General features: G+C 41.0%; 1 protein-coding gene across 1 annotated transcript in view; it reads right to left on the bottom strand.

Annotated features, from left to right (window-relative positions):
• neil3 (nei-like DNA glycosylase 3) overlaps positions 1 to 26,438 on the bottom strand; it is a 62,121-nt gene that overhangs the window by 9,428 nt on the left and 26,255 nt on the right. Inside the window, exons 7-8 of the mRNA XM_057850070.1 lie at positions 1,390 to 1,556; positions 197 to 434 (exon numbers count right to left, since the gene is read on the bottom strand). Coding sequence (XP_057706053.1) covers positions 197 to 434; positions 1,390 to 1,556 — 405 coding nt within the window. The remainder of the gene's footprint in view (positions 1 to 196; positions 435 to 1,389; positions 1,557 to 26,438) is intronic.

The raw sequence follows: 26,438 nt of genomic DNA, 5'->3' as shown, positions 1-26,438 counted from the left end.
AATACTGCAACTTTTTTTACGTGCAGTAAATATATGCAGTGGTCCAACGGGACCTGAGCTGTGTCCCTGCTGTTGTCCGCCGACAAATGGGGGAGACAACCTGTCTTGTTAGGTGGGAAATAACCTGAAAATAAAACTTGAGTACCCGCAGACCAGGGGAGCTCTTGTTATCGTTATTCATGAGCGAGTCACTCACCTCAACTTGTTAGAGGGACCGCCATCAATTCTCATTTTCTTACGCGGCTGACTGGATGAGGCCGGCGGTCCCCCACGAGATGGTCCGGATGCTGCGCTCAGGTCGGAGAAAAGCAGGGTGGACGTCCCCAAAACAGAGCGCCAGTTGAGTTTGCGCTCCTCTCGGGGTTTTGTGAAGGTGTTGCAAGGGTAGCGCACCAGATCGGTGGAGGAGTGTGTAGAGGTTTCGTCTTTGTGGACTGAAGAGATATTGCAACTTTATTCTGAAGCTTCTCCCATAAAACACAGCTTGTTATATGCACACTTTTATGACAAAAACAATACAATAGAACACTTTAATGGACTCCTGCAAGTCCAGTAGCTCACAACTTCTCCCCTTTGGACCATTTCATTGTATACAATTTGTGATTGGTGAAGCAGTATTGGGAAGAAATAGAATCTTTGATTTCATAGAAATGTTTAACATTTTTAAAACCTATTAGAAACATTATATGTACTACAAACCAAATGTGATAAAAGAAATTACAGAAAATTATTTAGACAAAAATACAGAACTATGACAAAATAGTTGGATGAAAAAATATTACTAGCAAATATTATAAAAATTGTTACCAACATAAAAAAACACAAAGGTGTAGGTTTTTTGTATCATATTTTTAGTGTTTAGCCAATAATATTGGCCGATAAAAGTGTGTTAAATTGATATCAGATAAAATTTTGGGCCAATATGCATATTGCCTCCAACCTCTTCTGCCTTTGTACAAGGGCTGGTCACAGCTTAGCAAAGCAGTTATGCTGATTGACCATTAGATGTCCCCAAACTCAGATGCTTGGGATTTGTTCTGTGAGCATTATATTTTTATTAAAGTATCCAGTGGGGCATCACAATACAATTAGCCATTATATGTTAAGTCTATGACCGCATATATCAGTATCAGTTTGATACCGGGATCGGATTTTTCGAGTTGGATAATATCAGGACATCAGTTAAAAAGTCATTATCGGACAACTAATATTTTTCTATGCTCTCTGAGTCATGAACATTAGCTTCGTAAACACAGACTACTCAAGCGTTTTTAAATTTTACCTAAAATATATTCCCTGACTACTTTGTACACACTGGTTAAAATGTATAAAAAGATATTTTAAAAAGTCGCAGACCCCTGCACTACACCAACTAAATATTAGTATTACCCTGAGCTCTGGGAGAGAGGCAGGCGTCGCAACTTTTGGCATTGGGCCGGTTGATGAGCGTGCACAGGTGACATGCCCAGTCCTCTTCCTCCTTCTTTGCCACGTTTTCATTGGCTGCTTCTCCGCTGCCGACCCAGCCAATCAGGGTGTTCCTTACAGGAAGTTGACTGCAAATAACAAAAATTACAATTCAAAGACAACCTTTTATTTTCCACTGAGAAATAGATATTTTCTGAAAACAATAATTGCATACTATTATTACTACGTACAAACAAATGAGAAAAATGAAAGTAGAAATAACTTTGGGGAATTGACAAAAGGAAAAAATATCAGAACATTTTAAAAACCATAAAAAAGTGTGATAAAAATAGTTTAACACCAATTAAATCTGTGATTGTAAAAAACACTATGCATTGTAGACTATGTATGAAATATATATCTATATTTCTAATTATTTAATTAGGTTACAAACAAGTTCCGTTCCTACGCTCGCAACGTAACCCAAATTTCAGCGCAAGTCAGAATTAATCCTTTAAATACCCCCCAATTTCAAAATAACTATCTAAAAACATGCATTTTACATCGTTGTACTGTCCTCGCCAGACGGTGGCGCTGAGCCCTAGCTAGACAGCGAGCTAAGCTCCGAAATGACGATGTCAGACATCCGTGTGGTTTGCTGACTTTATTCGGCTGCTCATGACGTCAACACTTGCAGAATGAAACTAGGGCTGCAGCTATCGAATATTTTAGTAATCAAGTAATCGACTGTAAATTATATCAATTAATCGAGTAATCGGATAAAACTTTTTTTTTTAGGTAAAGAGCAATTATAACTAGGCCTGCAAGCAGGACTGAACGGGCCCTCGCAATCTAGCGCAACTCGGACGTCACGCAACTCGGACTGTGTGCAGGTCAGGGTGGTGGCAGATCCTCCTCTCTAATCATCTCATTAGAACCTAACATGCTCGAAAGTCGCCTATTTACATTCCCACACCCAAGAGATAAAAACCCCTATTGGAGAGAGTACTACAAAAAAGGAGCCACTACTGAGCTGTGCAGCCAAGCCCTTATTCAAAACCAAAATTAATCTTCTAACTCGGCCAATTCGACCAAGTGTGCCAACTATTGTGGCTCTATAAGCTCCCTGATTCTCTGAAAAAAAATATTTCCTTTAAATGGCGAACAAAGGGTCGTCACGGCAACAGACAGAGACACGTGGACATGGGCCGTAAAAAAGTATTTTAATAGGTCTTGAAACTACAATGACCAACATGAAAAGAACTGGACATGTTTTGGAAAAACGAGTGACTTTCTATCGCCACTAGTTGGCGCTGTAGGGTTGATGCAAATGACCCCTACAAGGCCCTTCAGGGTATGACTCTCAACAAGCACGGGAAGTTTGGCGCAGATATCTTGTATATCTGCCGAGTTATGACTGTTCAAAGTTTTTGGAGAGAAAAATTGTTGACAGTCATTTTCACTTTCCTGTTTGGACCCCTCCGCTTCAACGAAACTTCAATATTTTTCATCAGGCACCTGAAGACAGGTCTTAAGGTTTCCCTTATGCAGGTTTGAGGTAGATTGATTTTTTCCCTTTAGAGGAGGAGTGGGTCCCGTAAAAAAGGGCATTTCCTGTTCCCACTAGGAGGCGCCAGGCACAAATGGTAAATTTTCAATCCAGTCCTGCTCAGGCTGGTATACCTCACACACATGCCAGATTTAAAATAGATTGAACGTTGTATGAGGGAGTTATCAGTCATTTTCCGAATTCGGTGTTTTGGCGAAAAAATGGAAGAATTTGGCACCCCGCCCAGGTCAGGCCCGTGAATGAAAACACACCATTTTTATAACTTAAGATTTCATATGCCTCATAAACAGTCTCACCAATTTTGAGAATGATCAAACTAATTCCCTAGGTGCCAAGGTGTAAAATGTGCACACTGTAAATCGATAAAAAGTTCACATTCAATCCAAAATACCCGATTTCCTGTAGGATTTGGAATGTGTGTGCAAGAGACTTTTTGGAGCAGTTTTGCACAAAGTTTTGACTCTCCAAATTTCATCACTCTATGTTAGAAAAACCTAAATGGAGAGGCCTTTTTGAAAATTTCAAGGGGGCGCCACTGAGCCATTTTGTTAAATTGTTTCGTAACGTTGCAAGATTATCGAACGTTATCCAAAGCCGCATGTATGTGCACATTTTGGTGAGTTTTTATGCATATTCAAGCCTCCAAATGTAAACTCTTACTGTGAACCCATGAAAATTTCACATTCGATCCAAAATACCCGATTTCCTGTTGGATTTGGAATATGGGTGCAAGAGACTTTTTGGAGCAGTTTTGCATAAGGTATCTACTCCCCAAATTTCCTTGCTCTATGTTGAAAAAACCCAATAGGAAAGGCCTTTTTTAAAACTTCTTTCTGTCGCCACTAGTTGGCACTGTAGAGTTGATGCAAATGACCCCTACAAGAACCTTCAGGGTATGACTCTCAACAAACACGGAAAGTTTGGCGCAGATATGTTGCATATCTGCCGAGTTATGACTGTTCAAAATTTTTGGCGAGACAAATTGTTGACGGTCATTTTCACTTCCAGTTTGGACCTCTCCGCTTCAACGAAACCTCAATATTTTTCATCAGGGACCTGAACACATGTCTTGAGGCTCCCCTGAAACAGGTTTGAGGTCAATAGATTTTTTTCCCTTGGAGGAGGAGCCTGTCTCGTAAAGAAGGCCATTTCCTGTTCCCACTAGGGGGCGCCAGGCCTAATGGGTAATATTTCAATGCAGTCGTGTTCAGGCTGGGATATCTCATATACATGCTAGAAATGAAAAAGATTGAACGTTGTATCACGGAGTTTTTAATCATTTTCTGAATTTGGTATTTTGCCCAAAAATGGCCGACTTTGGGACCACGCCCAGGTCAGACCCTTGAGTGAAAACTCACCATTTTGAAAACTTAAGATCTCATATGTCTCCTGAATAGTCTGACCAATTTTGAAGACTATCCAACTATTTTCTTCAGCGACAAGGTCTCAAATGTAAATCGATAAAATTTCACATTTGATCCAAAATTTCCGGCTTCCTGTTGGGTTTGGAATATGGGTGCAAGAGACTTTTTGGAGCAGTTTTGCACAATGTATCGACTTGCCAAATTTCATCGTTCTACGTTGAAAAAACCTAATAGGAAAGGCCTTTTTGAAAATTTCAAGGGGGCGCCACTGAGCCATTTTGTTAAATTTTTTTGTAGATTATCAAAATTTACGCAAAGTTGCATGTATGTGCAAATTTTGGTGAGTTTTCGTGCATGTTCAGGCCTCCAAATGTAAACTCAAACTGTGAACCGATAAAAATTTCACATTTGATCCAAAATATCCGATTTCCTGTTGGATTTGGAATATGGGTGCAAGAGGCTTTTTTGAACAGTTAGGCATAAGGTATCTACTCCCCAAATTTCATTGCTCTACGTTGAAAACCTGAGAGGAGAGGCCTTTTTGAAAATTTTAAGGGTCAAGGGGGCGCCACTGAGCCATTTTTTGACATTTTTTCAAAACGACACAAGATTATCGAAATTTACGCAAAGCCGCACGTTTGTGCAAATTTTGGTGACTTTTCGTGCATGTTCAGGCCTCCAAATTGGCCATTTTCATTTGCCCTGAAAAAAGAAGAATAATAATAACTAGGCCTGCAAGCAGGACTGAACGGGCCCTCGCAATCTAGCGCAACTCGGACGTCACGCAACTCGGACTGTGTGCAGGTCAGGGTGGTGGCAGATCCTCCTCTCTAATCATCTCATTAGAACCTAACATGCTCGAAAGTCGCCTATTTACATTCCCACACCCAAGAGATAAAAACCCCTATTGGAGAGAGTACTACAAAAAAGGAGCCACTACTGAGCTGTGCAGCCAAGCCCTTATTCAAAACCAAAATTAATCTTCTAACTGGGCCAATTCGACCAAGTGTGCCAACTATTGTGGCTCTATAAGCTCCCTGAGTCTCTAAAAAAAAATATTTCCTTTAAATGGCGAACAAAGGGTCGTCACGGCAACAGACAGAGACACGTGGACATGGGCCGTAAAAAAGTATTTTAATAGGTCTTGAAACTACAATGACCAACATGAAAAGAACTGGACATGTTTTGGAGAAACGAGTGACTTTCTATCGCCACTAGTTGGCGCTGTAGGGTTGATGCAAATGACCCCTACAAGGCCCTTCAGGGTATGACTCTCAACAAGCACGGGAAGTTTGGCGCAGATATCTTGTATATCTGCCGAGTTATGAGTGTTCAAAGTTTTTGGAGAGAAAAATTGTTGACAGTCATTTTCACTTTCCTGTTTGGACCCCTCCGCTTCAACGAAACTTCAATATTTTTCATCAGGCACCTGAAGACAGGTCTTAAGGTTTCCCTTATGCAGGTTTGAGGTAGATTGATTTTTTCCCTTTAGAGGAGGAGTGTGTCCCGTAAAAAAGGGCATTTCCTGTTCCCACTAGGAGGCGCCAGGCACAAATGGTAAATTTTCAATCCAGTCCTGCTCAGGCTGGTATACCTCACACACATGCCAGATTTAAAATAGATTGAACGTTGTATGAGGGAGTTATCAGTCATTTTCCGAATTCGGTGTTTTGCCGAAAAAATGGAAGAATTTGGCGCCCCGCCCAGGTCAGGCCCGTGAATGAAAACACACCATTTTTATAACTTAAGATTTCATATGCCTCATGAACAGTCTCGCCAATTTTGAGAATGATCAAACTAATTCCCTAGGTGCCAAGGTGTAAAATGTGCACACTGTAAATCGATAAAAAGTTCACATTCAATCCAAAATACCCGATTTCCTGTAGGATTTGGAATGTGTGTGCAAGAGACTTTTTGGAGAAGTTTTGCACAAAGTTTTGACTCTCCAAATTTCATCACTCTATGTTAGAAAAACCTAAATGGAGAGGCCTTTTTGAAAATTTCAAGGGGGCGCCACTGAGCCATTTTCTTAAATTGTTTCGTAACGTTGCAAGATTATCGAACGTTATCCAAAGCCGCATGTATGTGCAAATTTTGGTGAGTTTTTATGCATATTCAAGCCTCCAAATGTAAACTCTTACTGTGAACCCATGAAAATTTCACATTCGATCCAAAATACCCGATTTCCTGTTGGATTTGGAATATGGGTGCAAGAGACTTTTTGGAGCAGTTTTGCATAAGGTATCTACTCCCCAAATTTCCTTGCTCTATGTTGAAAAAACCCAATAGGAAAGGCCTTTTTTAAAACTTCTTTCTGTCGCCACTAGTTGGCACTGTAGAGTTGATGCAAATGACCCCTACAAGAACCTTCAGGGTATGACTCTCAACAAACATGGAAAGTTTGGCGCAGATATGTTGCATATCTGCCGAGTTATGACTGTTCAAAATTTTTGGCGAGACAAATTGTTGACGGTCATTTTCACTTCCAGTTTGGACCTCTCCGCTTCAACGAAACCTCAATATTTTTCATCAGGGACCTGAACACATGTCTTGAGGCTCCCCTGAAACAGGTTTGAGGTCAATAGATTTTTTTCCCTTGGAGGAGGAGCCTGTCTCGTAAAGAAGGCCATTTCCTGTTCCCACTAGGGGGCGCCAGGCCTAATGGGTAATATTTCAATGCAGTCGTGTTCAGGCTGGGATATCTCATATACATGCTAGAAATGAAAAAGATTGAACGTTGTATCACGGAGTTTTTAATCATTTTCTGAATTTGGTATTTTGCCCAAAAATGGCCGACTTTGGGACCACGCCCAGGTCAGACCCTTGAGTGAAAACTCACCATTTTGAAAACTTAAGATCTCATATGTCTCCTGAATAGTCTGACCAATTTTGAAGACGATCCAACTATTTTCTTCAGCGACAAGGTCTCAAATGTAAATCGATAAAATTTCACATTTGATCCAAAATTTCCGGCTTCCTGTTGGGTTTGGAATATGGGTGCAAGAGACTTTTTGGAGCAGTTTTGCACAATGTATCGACTTGCCAAATTTCATCGTTCTACGTTGAAAAAACCTAATAGGAAAGGCCTTTTTGAAAATTTCAAGGGGGCGCCACTGAGCCATTTTGTTAAATTTTTTTGTAGATTATCAAAATTTACGCAAAGTTGCATGTATGTGCAAATTTTGGTGAGTTTTCGTGCATGTTCAGGCCTCCAAATGTAAACTCCAACTGTGAACCGATAAAAATTTCACATTTGATCCAAAATATCCGATTTCCTGTTGGATTTGGAATATGGGTGCAAGAGGCTTTTTTGAACAGTTAGGCATAAGGTATCTACTCCCCAAATTTTATCGCTCTACGTTGAAAACCTGAGAGGAGAGGCCTTTTTGAAAATTTTAAGGGTCAAGGGGGCGCCACTGAGCCATTTTTTGACATTTTTTCAAAACGACACAAGATTATCGAAATTTACGCAAAGCCGCACGTATGTGCAAATTTTGGTGACTTTTCGTGCATGTTCAGGCCTCCAAATTGGCCATTTTCATTTGCCCTGAAAAAAGAATAATAATAATAATAATAACTAGGCCTGCAAGCAGGACTGAACGGGCCCTCGCAATCTAGCGCAACTCGGACGTCACGCAACTCGGACTGTGTGCAGGTCAGGGTGGTGGCAGATGCTCCTCTCTAATCATCTCATTAGAACATAACATGCTCGAAAGTCGCCTATTTACATTCCCACACCCAAGAGATAAAAACCCCTATTGGAGAGAGTACTACAAAAAAGGAGCCACTACTGAGCTGTGCAGCCAAGCCCTTATTCAAAACCAAAATTAATCTTCTAACTGGGCCAATTCGACGAAGTGTGCCAAATATTGTGGCTATATAAGCTGCCTGAGTCTTTGAAAAAAAATATTTCCTTTAAATGGCGGATAAAGGGTCGTCACGGCAACAGACAGAGACACGTGGACATGGGCCGTAAATAAGTATTACAATAGGTCTTCAAATTACAATGACCAACCTGAAAAGAACTGGACATGTATTGGAAAAACGAGTGACTTTCTATTGCCACTAGTTGGCGCTGTAGGGTTGATGCAAATGATCTCTACAAGGCCCTTCAGGGTATGACTCTCAACAAGCACGGGAAGTTTGGCGCAGATATGTTGTATATCTGCCGAGTTATGACTGTTCAAAGTTTTTGGAGAGAAAAATTGTTGACAGTCATTTTCACTTTCCTGTTTGGACCCCTCCGCTTCAACGAAACTTCAATATTTTTCATCAGGCACCTGAAGACAGGTCTTAAGCCTTCCCTTATGCAGGTTTGAGGTCAACAGATTTTTTTTCCTTGGAGGAGGAACCTGTCTCGTAAAAAAAGGCATTTCCTGTTCTCACTAGGGGGCGCTAGGCCTAATGGGTAATATTTCAATGCACTCGTGTTAAGGGTGGGATGTCGCACATACATGCCAGATATGAAAAAGATGGAACGTTGTGTGAAGGAACTATTAGTCATTTACTGAATTTGTCATTTTGCCGAAAAAATGGCCGACTTTGGCACCCCGCCCAGGTCAGGCCCGTGAATGAAAACACACCATTTTGATAACTTAAGATTTCATATGCCTCATGAACAGTCTCGCCAATTTTGAGAATGATCAAACTAATTCCCTAGGTGCCAAGGTGTAAAATGTGCACACTGTAAATCGATAAAAATTTCACATTCAATCCAAAATACCCGATTTCCTGTTGGGTTTGGAATATGCATGCAAGAGACTTTTTGGAGCAGTTTTGTACAAGGTATCGACTCTCCGAATTTCATCCCTTTACGTTGAAAAAACCTAAATGGAGAGGCCTTTTTGAAAATTTCAAGGGGGCGCCACTGAGCCATTTTGTTACATGTTTTCGTAACGTTGCAAGATTATTGAACGTTATGCAAAGCCACATGTATGTCCAAATTTTTGTGAGTTTTCGTGCATGTTCAAGCCTCCAAATGTAAACTCCTACTGTGAACCGATAAAAATTTCACATTCGATCCAAAATACCGGATTTCCTGTTGGATTTGGAATACGGGTGCAAGAGACTTTTTGGAGCAGTTTTGCACAAGGTATCGACTCCCCAAATTTCATCACTCTATGTTAAAAAAACCTAATAGGAAACGCCTTTTTGAAAAATTCAAGGGGGCGCCACTGAGGCATTTTGTTACATTTTTTCGTAACATTGCAAGATTATCGAACGTTATCCAAAGCCGCATGTATGTGCAAATTTTTACGAGTTTTTGTGCATATTCAAGCCTCCAAATGTAAACTCCTACTGTGAACCCATGAAAATTTCACATTCGATCCAAAATACCCGATTTCCTGTTGGATTTGGAATACGGGTGCAAGAGACTTTTTGGAGCAGTTTTGCATAAGGTATCTACTCCCCAAATTTCCTTGCTCTATGTTGAAAAAACCCAATAGGAAAGGCCTTTTTTAAAACTTCTTTCTGTCGCCACTAGTTGGCACTGTAGAGTTGATGCAAATGACCCCTACAAGAACCTTCAGGGTATGACTCTCAACAAACACGGAAAGTTTGGCGCAGATATGTTGTATATCTGCCGAGTTATGACTGTTCAAAGTTTTTTGCGTGACAAATTGTTGACGTTCATTTTCACTTTCCTGTTTGGACCCCTCCGCCTCAACGAAACCTCAATATTTTTCATCAGGCACCTGAACACAGGTCTTAAGGCTCCCCTGATGCAGGTTTGAGGTCAACAGATTTTTTTCCCTTGGAGGAGGAACCTGTCTCGTAAAAAAAGGCATTTCCTGTTCTCACTAGGGGGCGCTAGACCTAATGGGTAATATTTCAATGCACTCGTGTTAAGGGTGGGATACCACACATACATGCCAAATATGAAAAAGATTGAACGTTGTGTCAAGGAACTATTAGTCATTTACTGAATTTGTCATTTTGCCGAAAAAATGGTCGACTTTGGCACCACGCCCAGGTCAGACCCGTGAATGAAAACACACCATTTTCAAAACTTAAGATTTCATATGTCTCCTGAACAGTCTCACCAATTTTGAAGATGATCCAACTAACTCCCTCGGCGAAAAGGTCTCAAATGTGCACCCTGTGAATCGATAAAAATTTCATATTTGATCCAAAATAACCGATTTCCTGTTGGGTTTGGAATATGCGTGTAAATGCTTTTTTGGAGCGGTTTTGGACAAGGTATAGACCCCCCAAATTTCATTGCTCTACGCTGACATACCCTAATGTTATAGGCCAATTTTAAAATTTCAAGGGGGCGCCACTGAGCCATTTTGTTATATTTTTTTGCAACGTTGCAAAATTATCGAAATTTACAATTTTCCGGACGTATGTGCAAATTTTGGTGACTTTTCGTGCATGTTCAGGCCTCCAAATTGGCCGTTTTCATTTGCCCTGAAAAAAAAAAAAAAAAAAAAAAAAAAAAAAAAAATAATCCTTTGCAAAACAATAGGGCCTTCGCACGTCTAGTGCTCGGGCCCTAATAACTAGGCCTGCAAGCAGGACTGAACGGGCCCTCGCAATCTAGCGCAACTCGGACGCCACGCAACTCGGACTGTGTGCAGGTCAGGGTGGTGGCAGATCCTCCTCTCTAATCATCTCATTAGAACCTAACATGCTCGAAAGTCGCCTAATTACATTCCCACACCCAAGAGATAAAAACCCCTATTGGAGAGAGTACTACAAAAAAGGAGCCACTACTGAGCTGTGCAGCCAAGCCCTTATTCAAAACCAAAATTAATCTTCTAACTTGGCCAATTCGACCAAGTGTGCCAAATATTGTGGCTCTATAAGCTGCCTGAGTCTCTGAAAAAAAATATTTCCTTTAAATGGCGAACAAAGGGTCGTCACGGCAACAGACAGAGACACGTGGACATGGGCCGTAAAAAAGTATTTTAATAGGTCTTGAAACTACAATGACCAACATGAAAAGAACTGGACATGTTTTGGAAAAACGAGTGACTTCCTATCGCCACTAGTTGGCGCTGTAGGGTTGATGCAAATGACCCCTACAAGTTCCTTCAGGGTATGACTCTCAACAAGCACGGGAAGTTTGGCGCAGATATGTTCTATATCTGCCGAGTTATGATTGTTCAAAGTTTTTGGAGAGAAAAATTGTTGACAGTCATTTTCACTTTCCTGTTTGGACCCCTCCGCTTCAACGAAACTTCAATATTTTTCATCAGGCACCTGAAGACAGGTCTTAAGGCTTCCCTTATGCAGGTTTGAGGTAGATTGGTTTTTTCCCTTTAGAGGAGGAGTGTGTCCCGTAAAAAAGGGCATTTCCTGTTTCCACTAGGAGGCGCCAGGCACAAATGGTAAATTTTCAATCCAGTCCTGCTCAGGCTGGTATACCTCACACACATGCCAGATTTAAAATAGATTTAACATTGTATGAGGGTGTTATCAGTCATTTTCCGAATTTGGTGTTTTGGCGAAAAAATGGAAGAATTTGGCGCCCCGCCCAGGTCAGGCCCGTGAATGATAACACACCATTTTTATAACTTAAGATTTCATATGCCTCATGAACAGTCTCGCCAATTTTGAGAATGATCAAACTAATTCCCTAGGTGCCAAGGTGTAAAATGTGCACACTGTAAATCGATAAAAAGTTCACATTCAATCCAAAATACCCGATTTCCTGTAGGATTTGGAATGTGTGTGCAAGAGACTTTTTGGAGCAGTTTTGCACAAAGTTTTGACTCTCCAAATTTCATCACTCTATGTTAGAAAAACCTAAATGGAGAGGCCTTTTTGAAAATTTCAAGGGGGCGCCACTGAGCCATTTTCTTAAATTGTTTCGTAACGTTGCAAGATTATCGAACGTTATCCAAAGCCGCATGTATGTGCAAATTTTGGTGAGTTTTTATGCATATTCAAGCCTCCAAATGTAAACTCTTACTGTGAACCCATGAAAATTTCACATTCGATCCAAAATACCCGATTTCCTGTTGGATTTGGAATATGGGTGCAAGAGACTTTTTGGAGCAGTTTTGCATAAGGTATCTACTCCCCAAATTTCCTTGCTCTATGTTGAAAAAACCCAATAGGAAAGGCCTTTTTTAAAACTTCTTTCTGTCGCCACTAGTTGGCACTGTAGAGTTGATGCAAATGACCCCTACAAGAACCTTCAGGGTATGACTCTCAACAAACACGGAAAGTTTGGCGCAGATATGTTGCATATCTGCCGAGTTATGACTGTTCAAAATTTTTGGCGAGACAAATTGTTGACGGTCATTTTCACTTCCAGTTTGGACCTCTCCGCTTCAACGAAACCTCAATATTTTTCATCAGGGACCTGAACACATGTCTTGAGGCTCCCCTGAAACAGGTTTGAGGTCAATAGATTTTTTTCCCTTGGAGGAGGAGCCTGTCTCGTAAAGAAGGCCATTTCCTGTTCCCACTAGGGGGCGCCAGGCCTAATGGGTAATATTTCAATGCAGTCGTGTTCAGGCTGGGATATCTCATATACATGCTAGAAATGAAAAAGATTGAACGTTGTATCACGGAGTTTTTAATCATTTTCTAAATTTGGTATTTTGCCCAAAAATGGCCGACTTTGGGACCACGCCCAGGTCAGACCCTTGAGTGAAAACTCACCATTTTGAAAACTTAAGATCTCATATGTCTCCTGAATAGTCTGACCAATTTTGAAGACTATCCAACTATTTTCTTCAGCGACAAGGTCTCAAATGTAAATCGATAAAATTTCACATTTGATCCAAAATTTCCGGCTTCCTGTTGGGTTTGGAATATGGGTGCAAGAGACTTTTTGGAGCAGTTTTGCACAATGTATCGACTTGCCAAATTTCATCGTTCTACGTTGAAAAAACCTAATAGGAAAGGCCTTTTTGAAAATTTCAAGGGGGCGCCACTGAGCCATTTTGTTAAATTTTTTTGTAGATTATCAAAATTTACGCAAAGTTGCATGTATGTGCAAATTTTGGTGAGTTTTCGTGCATGTTCAGGCCTCCAAATGTAAACTCAAACTGTGAACCGATAAAAATTTCACATTTGATCCAAAATATCCGATTTCCTGTTGGATTTGGAATATGGGTGCAAGAGGCTTTTTTGAACAGTTAGGCATAAGGTATCTACTCCCCAAATTTCATTGCTCTACGTTGAAAACCTGAGAGGAGAGGCCTTTTTGAAAATTTTAAGGGTCAAGGGGGCGCCACTGAGCCATTTTTTGACATTTTTTCAAAACGACACAAGATTATCGAAATTTACGCAAAGCCGCACGTTTGTGCAAATTTTGGTGACTTTTCGTGCATGTTCAGGCCTCCAAATTGGCCATTTTCATTTGCCCTGAAAAAAGAATAATAATAATAATAATAAAGATATCCAGGCAGATATATTGCATGTCTGAATGTTCAGAATTAGTGGGGAGAGAAAATGGCGACGGTCATGATGACTTTCTTATCGGACCCCTCTGCTTTAACAAAACAAAAGTGTTTATTAGGCACCTGAACACGGTCATTATGACTTTCCTATTGGACCCCTCTGCTTTAAGGAAAAAAAAGTCTTACCGGAGTATAAGTCGCATTTGTGGGTGAAATTTACTTGATAAAATCCAACACATAGAACAGATATGTGATCTTGAAAGGCAATTTAATATAAAGATACAATAGAGAACAACATGCTGAATAAATGTACAGTGTACAGTGCATAAACAACGAAATGCGAATATACTGTCCTCACCAGGACGCTACCGCTCGGTCCTGGCTATAGACAGCGAACTCCAAAAAGACAATTCTGGATGTCCGCATAATTTGTTGAATCAATTTGGTCCTCGATAGCAAACAGGTTCACATCACCGTAAATAAATGATAATTACGTACTATTACAGCAATAATGTAACAGATTAGCATGCGTTCGCTAGCATTAGCACACCATTCAAACAACCACACAACTGGCTGTAAGTGTCCGCTCGCGGGTGGAAAACACACAACAACAGAAAAGATGATACACGCAGGCGTTGCCTCTGTAGAGATATTTTAAAGGCATAAACAATGAACGTAGGTTCGCAGCCGTCTTTCTCTCTTGCTAACTCGCCCACTCACTCGCTCGCTCACTCACTCACTCACTCACTCACTCACTCACTCACTCACTCACTCACTCACTCACTCACTCACTCACTCACTCACTCACTCACTCACTCACTCACTCACTCACTCACTCACTCACTCACTCACTCACTCAGAGCTATGTGGCTGTCAGTCTTCTTCTGGTGTGCGAGCGCTTATTCACGTAAACAAGTGCGAGTGCGCTCCCAGGTGGGCGTGAAAGCGCCACAAACTAAATGCATCCATTTCAATATAAAAAAGTCAATTATACAATTGAACATACATTGCCAAAGGCAGAACGCGAACGTGGCCATAGCTATTAACAGTTATTCAGATAACTATAGCATGCTAACAAGTTTACAAAACCATCAGTCCAAAACACCAAAATAACACGGGAAATTATATCATAATGTGTTAATAATTTCACTCACCAGGGGGCACCAGGCCTAATGGTTTTGTAAACCTGTTAGCATGCTATAGTAATCTGAATAACTGTTAATAGCTATGGCCACGTTCGCGTTCTGCCTTTGGCAATGTATGTTCAATTGTATAATTGACTTTTTTATATTGAAATGGATGCATTTAGTTTGTGGCGCTTTCACGCCCAACTGGGAGCGCACTCGTTATTATTATTTTTTCATGGCAAATGAAAATGGCCATAGCTATTAAGAGTTATTCAGATAACTATAGCATGCTAACAAGTTTACAAAACCATTAGTCCAAAACACCTAAATAACATGGGAAATGTTATCATAATGTGTTAATAATTTCACACATAAGTCACTGCTGAGTATAAGTCGCACCCCAAACCAAAATATGAAGAAAAAAAAACACAACTTATAGTCGGAAAAATACAGTAGTCTTTTACTGAATTGTATTGTCAAAAATAAGACACATTTGCTCCCCTGCCCAGGAAAGGGCCGTGAATGAAATGTCACCATTTTGATAACCTAACATCTCATATGTGTCATGAACATTCATTCATTCATTCATTTTCCATGCCGCTTTTCCTCACGAGGGTCGCGGAGGTGCTGGAGCCTATCCCAGCTAACTCGGGGCAGTAGGCAGGGGACACCCTGAACTGGTTGCCAGCCAATTGCAGGGCACAAGGAGACATACAACCATTCACGCGCACACTCATACCTACGGACAATTTAGAGTGCTCAATCAGCCTACCATGCATGTTTTTGGGATGTCTGACCAATTTTGAGAAGCATTCAACTTACTGCTTCGGCGTAATGGTCTCAAACGTGCATGCAGGTTTTTGACAAAAATGCAAGATTCAATCCATAATACCCGATTTCCTGTTGGGTTTGGAATATGGGTGCAAGAGACTTTTTGGAGCAGTTTTGCACAACGTATCCACTCCCCAAATTTCATCACTCTACGTCGAAAAAAACTAATAGGACAGGCCTTTTTTAAAAATTGAAGGGGGCGCCACTGAGCCATTTTATTACATCTTTTGGCAATGTTGCTAAATTCATGAAATCTACATGAAGCCACATGTATGTGCACATTTTGGTGAGTTTTCGAGCATGTTCAGACCTTGAAATTTGCCATTTTGAGAGAAAATGCCGAGGGTCTTTTCACTTTCCTGTTTCGATACTGCAACATCAACGAAAACTCAATATTTTTCATCAGATACCTAAAGACATGTCTTAAGGCTCTCCTGATGCAGGTTTGAGATCAATTGATGTTTTTCACCAGGAGGAGGAGCCTTTTTCGTAAAAAAGGGTGTTTCCTCTTCCCACAAGGGGGCGCCAGGCCTAATGGAAAATATTTCAATGCAGTCGTGTTCAGGTTAAGACACCTTACATGCATGCCAAATATGAAAAAGATTGGACCTTGTATCAGGAAGTTATTAATCATTTACTGAAATTGGCGCGTTGCCAAAAAAACACCTGACTTTGGTACCCCGCCCAGGTCAGGCCCGTGGACGAAAACTCACCATTTTCACAACTTAGTATCTCATATGTCTCATGAACACTTACACCAATTTTGAGGAAGATCCAACGTACTGGCTCGGCGCAACGGTCTGAAACGTGCATGCTGGTTTTCGCCCAAAATGCTATGTTTTTCAACATTCAATCCAGAATATCCCATTTCCTGTTGGGTTTGGAATATGGGTGCTTTAGACTTTTTGAAGCGGTTCTGGACAACGTATCCACTCCCCAAATTTCATCGCCCTACGTTGAAATACATCAAAGCAAAGGGCATTTTGAAAATTGCAAGGGGGCGCCACTGAGCCATTTTTTTATTTTTTTTGTAAACGTTGCCAAATTGTCGAAATTTTCGCGAAGCCGGATGTATGTGCAAATTTTGGTGAGTTTTTGAGCATGTTCAGGCCTTCAAATTGGCCATTTTCATTTGCCATGAAAAAAAAATAATAATAACTAGGCCTGCAAGCAGGACTGAACGGGCCCTCGCAATCTAGCGCAACTCGGACGTCACGCAACTCGGACTGTGTGCAGGTCAGGGTGGTGGCAGATCCTCCTCTCTAATCATCTCATTAGAACCTAACATGCTCGAAAGTCGCCTATTTACATTCCCACACCCAAGAGATAAAAACCCCTATTGGAGAGAGTACTACAAAAAAGGAGCCACTACTGAGCTGTGCAGCCAAGCCCTTATTCAAAACCAAAATTAATCTTCTAACTGGGCCAATTCGACCAAGTGTGCCAACTATTGTGGCTCTATAAGCTCCCTGAGTCTCTGAAAAAAAATATTTCCTTTAAATGGCGAACAAAGGGTCGTCACGGCAACAGACAGAGACACGTGGACATGGGCCGTAAAAAAGTATTTTAATAGGTCTTGAAACTACAATGACCAACATGAAAACAACCGGACATGTTTTGGAAAAACGAGTGACTTTCTATCGCCACTAGTTGGCGCTGTAGGGTTGATGCAAATGACCCCTACAAGGCCCTTCAGGGTATGACTCTCAACAAGCACGGGAGGTTTGGCGCAGATATCTTGTATATCTGCCGAGTTATGACTGTTCAAAGTTTTTGGAGAGAAAAATTGTTGACAGTCATTTTCACTTTCCTGTTTGGACCCCTCCGCTTCAACGAAACTTCAATATTTTTCATCAGGCACCTGAAGACAGGTCTTAAGGTTTCCCTTATGCAGGTTTGAGGTAGATTGATTTTTTCCCTTTAGAAGAGGAGTGTGTCCCGTAAAAAAGGGCATTTCCTGTTCCCACTAGGAGGCGCCAGGCACAAATGGTACATTTTCAATCCAGTCCTGCTCAGGCTGGTATACCTCACACACATGCCAGATTTAAAATAGATTGAACGTTGTATGAGGGAGTTATCAGTCATTTTCCGAATTCGGTGTTTTGGCGAAAAAATGGAAGAATTTGGCGCCCCGCCCAGGTCAGGTCCGTGAATGAAAACACACCATTTTTATAACTTAAGATTTCATATGCCTCATGAACAGTCTCCCCAATTTTGAGAATGATCAAACTAATTCCCTAGGTGCCAAGGTGTAAAATGTGCACACTGTAAATCGATAAAAAGTTCACATTCAATCCAAAATACCCGATTTCCTGTAGGATTTGGAATGTGTGTGCAAGAGACTTTTTGGAGCAGTTTTGCACAAAGTTTTGACTCTCCAAATTTCATCACTCTATGTTAGAAAAACCTAAATGGAGAGGCCTTTTTGAAAATTTCAAGGGGGCGCCACTGAGCCATTTTGTTAAATTGTTTCGTAACGTTGCAAGATTATCGAACGTTATCCAAAGCCGCATGTATGTGCAAATTTTGGTGAGTTTTTATGCATATTCAAGCCTCCAAATGTAAACTCTTACTGTGAACCCATGAAAATTTCACATTCGATCCAAAATACCCGATTTCCTGTTGGATTTGGAATATGGGTGCAAGAGACTTTTTGGAGCAGTTTTGCATAAGGTATCTACTCCCCAAATTTCCTTGCTCTATGTTGAAAAAACCCAATAGGAAAGGCCTTTTTTAAAACTTCTTTCTGTCGCCACTAGTTGGCACTGTAGAGTTGATGCAAATGACCCCTACAAGAACCTTCAGGGTATGACTCTCAACAAACACGGAAAGTTTGGCGCAGATATGTTGCATATCTGCCGAGTTATGACTGTTCAAAATTTTTGGCGAGACAAATTGTTGACGGTCATTTTCACTTCCAGTTTGGACCTCTCCGCTTCAACGAACCTCAATATTTTTCATCAGGGACCTGAACACATGTCTTGAGGCTCCCCTGAAACAGGTTTGAGGTCAATAGATTTTTTTCCCTTGGAGGAGGAGCCTGTCTCGTAAAGAAGGCCATTTCCTGTTCCCACTAGGGGGCGCCAGGCCTAATGGGTAATATTTCAATGCAGTCGTGTTCAGGCTGGGATATCTCATATACATGCTAGAAATGAAAAAGATTGAACGTTGTATCACTGAGTTTTTAATCATTTTCTGAATTTGGTATTTTGCCCAAAAATGGCCGACTTTGGGACCACGCCCAGGTCAGGCCCGTGAATGAAAACACACCATTTTGATAACTTAAGATTTCATATGCCTCATGAACAGTCTCGCCAATTTTGAGAATGATCAAACTAATTCCCTAGGTGCCAAGGTGTAAAATGTGCACACTGTAAATCGATAAAAAGTTCACATTCAATCCAAAATACCTGATTTCCTGTTGGGTTTGGAATACGCATGCAAGAGACTTTTTGGAGCAGTTTTGTACAAGGTATCGACTCTCCGAATTTCATCCCTCTATGTTGAAAAAACCTAAATGGAGAGGCCTTTTTGAAAATTTCAAGGGGGCGCCACTGAGCCATTTTGTTACATGTTTTTGTAACGTTGCAAGATTATTGAACGTTATCCAAAGCCACATGTATGTCCAAATTTTTGTGAGTTTTCGTGCATGTTCAAGCCTCCAAATGTAAACTCCTACTGTGAACCGATAAAAATTTCACATTCGATCCAAAATACCCGATTTCCTGTTGGATTTGGAATACGGGTGTAAGAGACTTTTTGGAGCAGTTTTGCACAAGGTATCGACTCCCCAAATTTCATCACTCTATGTTAAAAAAACCTAATAGGAAACACCTTATTGAAAAATTCAAGGGGGCGCCACTGAGGCATTTTGTTATATTTTTTCGTAACATTGCAAGATTATTGAACGTTATCCAAAGCCGTATGTATGTGCAAATTTTTACGAGTTTTTGTGCATATTCAAGCCTCCAAATGTAAACTCCTACTGTGAACCCATGAAAATTTCACATTCGATCCAAAATACCCGATTTCCTGTTGGATTTGGAATATGGGTGCAAGAGACTTTTTGGAGCAGTTTTGCATAAGGTATCTACTCCCCAAATTTCCTTGCTCTATGTTGAAAAAACCCAATAGGAAAGGCCTTTTTTAAAACTTCTTTCTGTCGCCACTAGTTGGCACTGTAGAGTTGATGCAAATGACCCCTACAAGAACCTTCAGGGTATGACTCTCAACAAACACGGGAAGTTTGGCGCAGATATGTTGCATATCTGCCGAGTTATGACTGTTCAAAGCTTTTTGCGTGACAAATTGTTTACGTTCATTTTCACTTTCCTGTTTGGACCCCTCCGCCTCAACGAAACCTCAGTATTTTTCATCAGGCACCTGAACACAGGTCTTAAGGCTCCCCTGATGCAGGTTTGAGGTCAACAGATTTTTTTCCCTTGGAGGAGGAACCTGTCTCGTAAAAAAAGGCATTTCCTGTTCTCACTAGGGGGCGCTAGACCTAATGGGTAATATTTCAATGCACTCGTGTTAAGGGTGGGATACCACACATACATGCCAAATATGAAAAAGATTGAACGTTGTGTCAAGGAACTATTAGTCATTTACTGAATTTGTCATTTTGCCGAAAAAATGGCCGACTTTGGCACCACGCCCAGGTCAGACCCGTGAATGAAAACGCACCATTTTCAAAACTTAAGATTTCATATGTCTCCTGAATAGTCTCACCAATTTTCAAGATGATCCAACCAACTCCCTCGGCGAAAAGGTCTCAAATGTGCACCCTGTAAATCGACAAAAATTTCATATTTGACCCAAAATAACCGATTTCCTGTTGGGTTTGGAATATGGGTGTAAATGCTTTTTTGGAGCGGTTTTGGACAAGGTATAGACCCCCCAAATTTCATTGCTCTACGCTGAAAGACCCTAATGTTATAGGCCAATTTTAAAATTTCAAGGGGGCGCCACTGAGCCATTTTGTTATATTTTTTTGCAACGTTGCAAAATTATCGAAATTTACAATTTTCCGGACGTATGTGCAAATTTTGGTGACTTTTCGTGCATGTTCAGGCCTCCAAATTGGCCGTTTTCATTTGCCCTGAAAAAAAATAAAAAAAAAAAAAATAATAATAATCCTTTGCAAAACAATAGGGCCTTCGCACGCTTAGTGCTCGGGCCCTAATAATTAAGGCTCCGCTGATTCAGGTTTGAGGTCAATTGATTTTTGTCCCTGAGAAGCAGGAGCCTTTTTATTTAATGAAAAGGGTGTTTCCTGTTCCCACTAGGGGGGGCCAGGCGTAATGGGTAATATTTCAATAAAGTCATGTGCAGGCTGAAATACTTCACATTCATGCCAAATGTGAAAAAGATTGCACCTTCAATCAGGAAGTTATGACCGTATTTTTGGGACTACAAGTCGCACCTGAGTATAAGTCGCACGAGCCATAAAATGCCCAACAACAGCGGTCTCAAACCGACTCCACAAAGGGCCGCAGTGGGTCCTGGTTTTTGTTCCAACAGATCCAGCACAAACAGTTCAACCAATGAGGTTTCTACTAACATAAGCAGCACCTGATTGCAATCAACTGATTACACTTGTAAGAAACCAGATTGGTGAAAAGATATTTGTCTCGTTTGGTTGGAATGAAATCCAGTACCCCCTGCGGCCCTTTGAGGACCGGTTTGAGACCACTGCCCAACAAAGAGAAAAAAAACATATATAGGTCGCACCGGAGTATAAGTCGCATTTTTGGGGGAAATTTACTTGATAAAATCCAACACATAGAACACATATGTCATCTTGAAAGGCAATTTAATATAAAAATACAACAGAGAACAACATGCTGAATAAATGTACAGTGTACAGTGCATAAACAACGAAATGCGAATATACTGTCCTCACCAGGACGCTACCGCTCGGTCCTGGCTATATACAGCGAACTCCAAAAAGACAATGCTGGACGTCCGCAAAATTTGTTTAACCGATTTGGTCCTCGATAGCAAACAGGTTCACATCAACGTAAATAAATGATAATTAGGTACTATTACAGCAATAACGTAACAGATTCGCATGCGTTCGCTAGCATTAGCACACCATTCAAACAACCACACAACTGGCTGTAGGTGTCCGCTCGCGGGTGGAAAAGACACAACAACAACAGAAAAGATGATACACGCAGGCGTTGCCTCTGTAGAGATATTTTATAAGCATAAACAATGAACGCAGGTTCGCAGCCGTCTTTCCCTCTCGCTAACTCGCCCACTCACTCACTCACTCACTCACTCACTCACTCACTCACTCACTCACTCACTCACTCACTCACTCACTCACTCACTCACTCACTCACTCACTCACTCACTCACTCAGAGCTACGTAGCTGTCTGTCTTCTTCTGGTGTGCGAGCGCTCTTCTTCACGTAAACAAGTGAGAGTGCGCTCCCAGGTGGGCGTAAAAGCGCCACAAACTAAATGCATCCATTTCAATATAAAAAAGTAAATTATACAATTGAACATACATTGCCAAAGGCAGAACGCGAACGTGGCCATAGCTATTAAGAGCTATTCAGATAACTATAGCATGCTAACAAGTTTACAAAACCATTAGTCCAAAACACCAAAATAACATGGGAAATTTTATCATAATGTGTTAATAATTTCACAAATAAGTCGCTGCTGAGTATAAGTCGCACCCCAAACCAAAATATGAAAAAAACGCAACTTATAGTCTGAAAAATACAGTAGTCATTTACTGAATTGTATTGTCAAAAATAAGACACATTTGCTCCCCTGGCCAGGAAAGGGCCGTGAATGAAATGTCACCATTTTGATAACCTAACATCTCATATGTGTCATGAATAGTCTGACCAATTTTGAGGAGCATTCAACTTACTGCCTCGGCGTAATGGTGTCAAACGTGCATGCTGGTTTTAGACAAAAATGCCATGTTGTGCAAGATTCAATCCCTAATACCCGATTTCCTGTTGGGTTTGGAATATGGGTACAAGAGACTTTTTGGAGCAGTTTTGCACAACGTATCCACTCCCCAAATTTCATCACTCTACGTCGAAAAAAACTAATAGGACAGGCCTTTTTTAAAAATTGAAGGGGGCGCCACTGAGCCATTTTATTACATCTTTTGGCAATGTTGCTAAATTCATGAAATTTACATGAAGCCGCATGTATGTGCAAATTTAGGTGAGTTTTCGAGCATGTTCAGACCTCGAAATTGGCCATTTTGTGACAAAATGCCGAGGGTCTTTTCACTTTCCTGTTTGGGTACTGCTACATCAACGAAAACTCAATATTTTTCATCAGATACCTAAAGACATGTCTTAAGGCTCCCCTGATGCAGGTTTGAGGTCAATTGATGTTTTTCACCAGGAGGAGGAGCCTTTCTCGTAAAAAAGGGTGTTTCCTCTTCCCACAAGGGGGCGCCAGGCCTAATGGAAAATATTTCAATGCAGTCGTGTTCAGGTTAAGACACCTTACACGCATGCCAAATATGAAAAAGATTGGACCTTGTATCAGGAAGTTATTAATCATTTACTGAAATTGGCGCGTTGCCAAAAAAACACCCGACTTTGGTACCCCGCCCAGGTTAGGCCCGTGGACGAAAACTCACCATTTTCACAACTTAATATCTCATATGTCTCATGAAGACGTACACCGATTTTGAGGAAGATCCAACGTACTGGCTCGGCGCAATGGTCTGAAACGTGCATGCTGGTTTTCGCCCAAAATGCTATGTTTTTCAACATTCAATCCAAAATATCCGATTTCCTGTTGGGTTTGGAATATGGGTGCTGCAGACTTTTTGAAGCGTCTCTGGACAACGTATCCACTCCCCAAATTTCATAGCTCTACGTTGAAAAACATCAAAGCAAAGGGCATTTTTAAAATTTCAAGGGGGCGCCACTGAGCCATTTTTTGATTTTTTTTAAAAACGTTGCTAAATTTTCGAAATTTTCGCGAAGCCGGATGTATGTGCAAATTTTGGTGAGTTTTTGAGCATGTTCAGGCCTTCAAATTGGCCATTTTCATTTGCCATGAAAAAATAATAATAAATATATTGCATGTCTGAATGTTCAGAATTAGTGGGGAGAGAAAATGGCGACGGTCATGATGACTTTCTTATCGGACCCCTCTGCTTTAACAAAACAAAAGTGTTTATTAGGCACCTGAACACGGTCATTATGACTTTCCTATTGGACCCCTCTGCTTTAAGGAAACAAAAGTCTTACCGGAGTATAAGTCGCATTTGTGGGTGAAATTTACTTGATAAAATCCAACACATAGAACAGATATGTCATCTTGAAAGGCAATTTAATATAAAGATACAATAGAGAACAACATGCTGAATAAATGTACAGTGTACAGTGCATAAACAACGAAATGCGAATATACTGTCCTCACCAGGACGCTACCGCTCGGTCCTGGCTATAGACAGCGAACTCCAAAAAGACAATTCTGGATGTCCGCATAATTTGTTGAATCAATTTGGTCCTCGATAGCAAACAGGTTCACATCACCGTAAATAAATGATAATTACGTACTATTACAGCAATAATGTAACAGATTAGCATGCGTTCGCTAGCATTAGCACACCATTCAAACAACCACACAACTGGCTGTAAGTGTCCGCTCGCGGGTGGAAAACACACAACAACAGAAAAGATGATACACGCAGGCGTTGCCTCTGTAGAGATATTTTAAAGGCATAAACAATGAACGAAGGTTCGCAGCCGTCTTTCTCTCTCGCTAACTAGTCCACTCACTCACTCACTCACTCACTCACTCACTCACTCACTCACTCACTCACTCACTCACTCACTCACTCACTCACTCACTCACTCACTCACTCACTCACTCACTCACTCACTCACTCACTCACTCACTCACTCAGAGCTACGTGGCTGTCTGTCTTCTTCTGGTGTGCGAGCGCTTATTCACGTAAACAAGTGCGAGTGCGCTCCCAGGTGGGCGTGAAAGCGCCACAAACTAAATGCATCCATTTCAATATAAAAAAGTCAATTATACAATTGAACATACATTGCCAAAGGCAGAACGCGAACGTGGCCATAGCTATTAACAGTTATTCAGATAACTATAGCATGCTAACAAGTTTACAAAACCATCAGTCCAAAACACCAAAATAACACGGGAAATTATATCATAATGTGTTAATAATTTCACTCACCAGGGGGCACCAGGCCTAATGGTTTTGTAAACCTGTTAGCATGCTATAGTAATCTGAATAACTGTTAATAGCTATGGCCACGTTCGCGTTCTGCCTTTGGCAATGTATGTTCAATTGTATAATTGACTTTTTTATATTGAAATGGATGCATTTAGTTTGTGGCGCTTTCACGCCCAACTGGGAGCGCACTCGTTATTATTATTTTTTCATGGCAAATGAAAATGGCCATAGCTATTAAGAGTTATTCAGATAACTATAGCATGCTAACAAGTTTACAAAACCATTAGTCCAAAACACCTAAATAACATGGGAAATGTTATCATAATGTGTTAATAATTTCACACATAAGTCACTGCTGAGTATAAGTCGCACCCCAAACCAAAATATGAAGAAAAAAAAACACGATTTATAGTCGGAAAAATACAGTAGTCTTTTACTGAATTGTATTGTCAAAAATAAGACACATTTGCTCCCCTGCCCAGTGTCACATTCTGTTGCTGGTTAGATTTTGTTTTCCATTACAGAGCCGGCGGTGTGGGCGTTCCCATCATCGCACCTGCGGCTAATTCCAGCAACTCAACAGTTGTATATAACGCCGGCGACCCAAGCCAACGTTGCCGAGATATTTGCTTGCTGTTTGCCATTCTATACCAGTACTTTCGAGGCTCATTGGATTTGCTAGTTTATGCGTCAGCTGTTTTTTCGTTTGGTGATTCCTCTACCTTGTGCAGGTATTGAGTGTGATTACTTTTGTTATCTTGTTGGCTCGCTGCCCACCGCTTAGTTTAGTGTTATTTGATCCCCGTCGACCTCTTGTCACGGACTCCTTTTGTTATTCTCCCTTTTTCCGCGATCGCGTGTTTTTTAGTTGTATTAAAAACCCCTTTTACTATTCCCTCTGTCTCTTGTCTGCTCTTTGGTCCAATCTTGTTTTCCGCGTTCGCGGATCGTAACACCCAGGAAAGGGCCGTGAATGAAATGTCACCATTTTGATAACCTAACATCTCATATGTGTCATGAACATTCATTCATTCATTCATTTTCCATGCCGCTTTTCCTCACGAGGGTCGCGGAGGTGCTGGAGCCTATCCCAGCTAACTCGGGGCAGTAGGCAGGGGACACCCTGAACTGGTTGCCAGCCAATTGCAGGGCACAAGGAGACATACAACCATTCACGCGCACACTCATACCTACGGACAATTTAGAGTGCTCAATCAGCCTACCATGCATGTTTTTGGGATGTCTGACCAATTTTGAGAAGCATTCAACTTACTGCTTCGGCGTAATGGTCTCAAACGTGCATGCAGGTTTTTGACAAAAATGCAAGATTCAATCCATAATACCCGATTTCCTGTTGGGTTTGGAATATGGGTGCAAGAGACTTTTTGGAGCAGTTTTGCACAACGTATCCACTCCCCAAATTTCATCACTCTACGTCGAAAAAAACTAATAGGACAGGCCTTTTTTAAAAATTGAAGGGGGCGCCACTGAGCCATTTTATTACATCTTTTGGCAATGTTGCTAAATTCATGAAATCTACATGAAGCCACATGTATGTGCACATTTTGGTGAGTTTTC

Source organism: Corythoichthys intestinalis, chromosome 11 (assembly GCF_030265065.1).
Source record: "Corythoichthys intestinalis isolate RoL2023-P3 chromosome 11, ASM3026506v1, whole genome shotgun sequence".
In the NCBI taxonomy this organism is placed as follows: Eukaryota; Metazoa; Chordata; class Actinopteri; order Syngnathiformes; family Syngnathidae; genus Corythoichthys; species Corythoichthys intestinalis.
This window is presented reverse-complemented; position numbering and strand designations above follow the sequence as displayed.